Source organism: Eurypyga helias, unplaced genomic scaffold (genome assembly GCF_000690775.1).
Source record: "Eurypyga helias isolate BGI_N326 unplaced genomic scaffold, ASM69077v1 scaffold28357, whole genome shotgun sequence".
In the NCBI taxonomy this organism is placed as follows: Eukaryota; Metazoa; Chordata; class Aves; order Eurypygiformes; family Eurypygidae; genus Eurypyga; species Eurypyga helias.
In genome coordinates, this window is record NW_010264189.1 from 1,682 (window position 1) to 3,023 (window position 1,342).

A 1,342-nucleotide genomic window follows, 5' to 3' on the forward strand; every position below is an offset into this window, starting at 1 on the left:
TCGGAACAAGGCGCACACGGGCAAAAGTCCCTCGGCCCGCTCTCACCCAGGGGCCCTGTCTTGGTAACCAGGGATACAACCACCCACGGATGCCTTCAGCTGGGCAAGGCGATCCCGAAGCCCAGAAATGCGGCACACAGGCCTGTCGCCTCGGTAAACCCCGCGAGGGGAAGCAGCAGCCGTCTGCGACTGCGCTCAGGCTAGGCTGGAGTCAGCGGGAGCTGCAAGTGCCCTCGAGCATCGCCCCTCTCCGTCAGCCACCCCTGCAACACCTGCCACTTACAGATGTCAACAAACATCATACAGAAGAGCTGGATTCCAGAGCCCAGGAGAGAGCTGAGGATCATGGGATACTGCGGAGGCCGGAAGACATCTCCATGCACAAGTTTCCAACCAGATTCCTCCATGGTATCCTCCTGTAGCAACAACGGGAAAAGAGGCTATTTGGATACGGTCTAACAGTGGGAATGAAGGTCCCACAGCAGCCTAAGGAGTTGTTTCCCTGCATCCAGTTCCTCTACAGAATTTATCACTCGTTAAACGTATTTCCTCTTGGGCTTAAACCAGTTCACACCCAACTGCCAGGGCACAAGTTTATGGAATGGTCGGCAGCCGGTACTTAGGGCTGAAGGCACCTGAACTGGTGACCTGCCCTTGTATGCCCAGAGCCAGGGGTGTTGTGAGAGCCGGGGAGAGAACTGCCCCTCGCCCTGAGAGCCGGGGAGAGAACTGCCCCCCCATCCTCAGGGCTCGGAGCAAAACGGGACAAGGAAAGAGCCAAGACATCCAAGTCTCCAGCCTAGATCCCTCCTCATCTGTGCTGCCCTCCCGCTCTGGTCCCAGCCCCCAGAACACACACATACAATGTCATCTTCCTTGTTGTAGTTGGCGATGTCCTTCCGGAGTGTTCGGATGATGATCATGCTGAGAATACCTGCAACCAAGCGGAGTTTAGCTCGGAGGCTCCTCCACGGCCACGCTGCTGTCAGGCCGCGCAGCTACACGGCTCCCACCAGCACAGTTCTGGCCAGGAGAGGCCTGGAGTCATCAGCCATCTCCCCCAGAGACAGAAACAAAACCCCAGGGAGCAGGGAAGGCAGTATTCCGGCAGGAACAGGGCACTGTGGCCTTCCTGTGGGTTTTTTTCCCTTAAATACAGACATTCAAGATGTGTGTCAACCACATTCTGCTCCCTCAACCACACTGGCCAGAGAGCAGAAGCGGGTAACTGACCCCACGGGGCACTGCCCGGCCAGGAGGTTTCATGTGTCAATGTCCTTTCCTCCCCTCCCATCAGTTCAGACACGGCCACAGCCGAGCCGAGCCGAGCCACCCGCAGCTG

The 1,342-nt window shown here is 57.7% G+C and overlaps 1 protein-coding gene across 1 annotated transcript in view; it reads right to left on the reverse strand.

Moving 5' to 3' along the window:
• Nucleotides 1-1,342, reverse strand: part of TM9SF4 (transmembrane 9 superfamily protein member 4) — a gene marked incomplete at both ends in the record, with an annotated part of 11,151 nt that overhangs the window by 1,599 nt on the left and 8,210 nt on the right. The window contains 2 exons of the mRNA XM_010156324.1: nucleotides 284-416; nucleotides 864-934. Of these exons, the coding sequence (XP_010154626.1) occupies nucleotides 284-416; nucleotides 864-934 (204 nt within the window). The remainder of the gene's footprint in view (nucleotides 1-283; nucleotides 417-863; nucleotides 935-1,342) is intronic.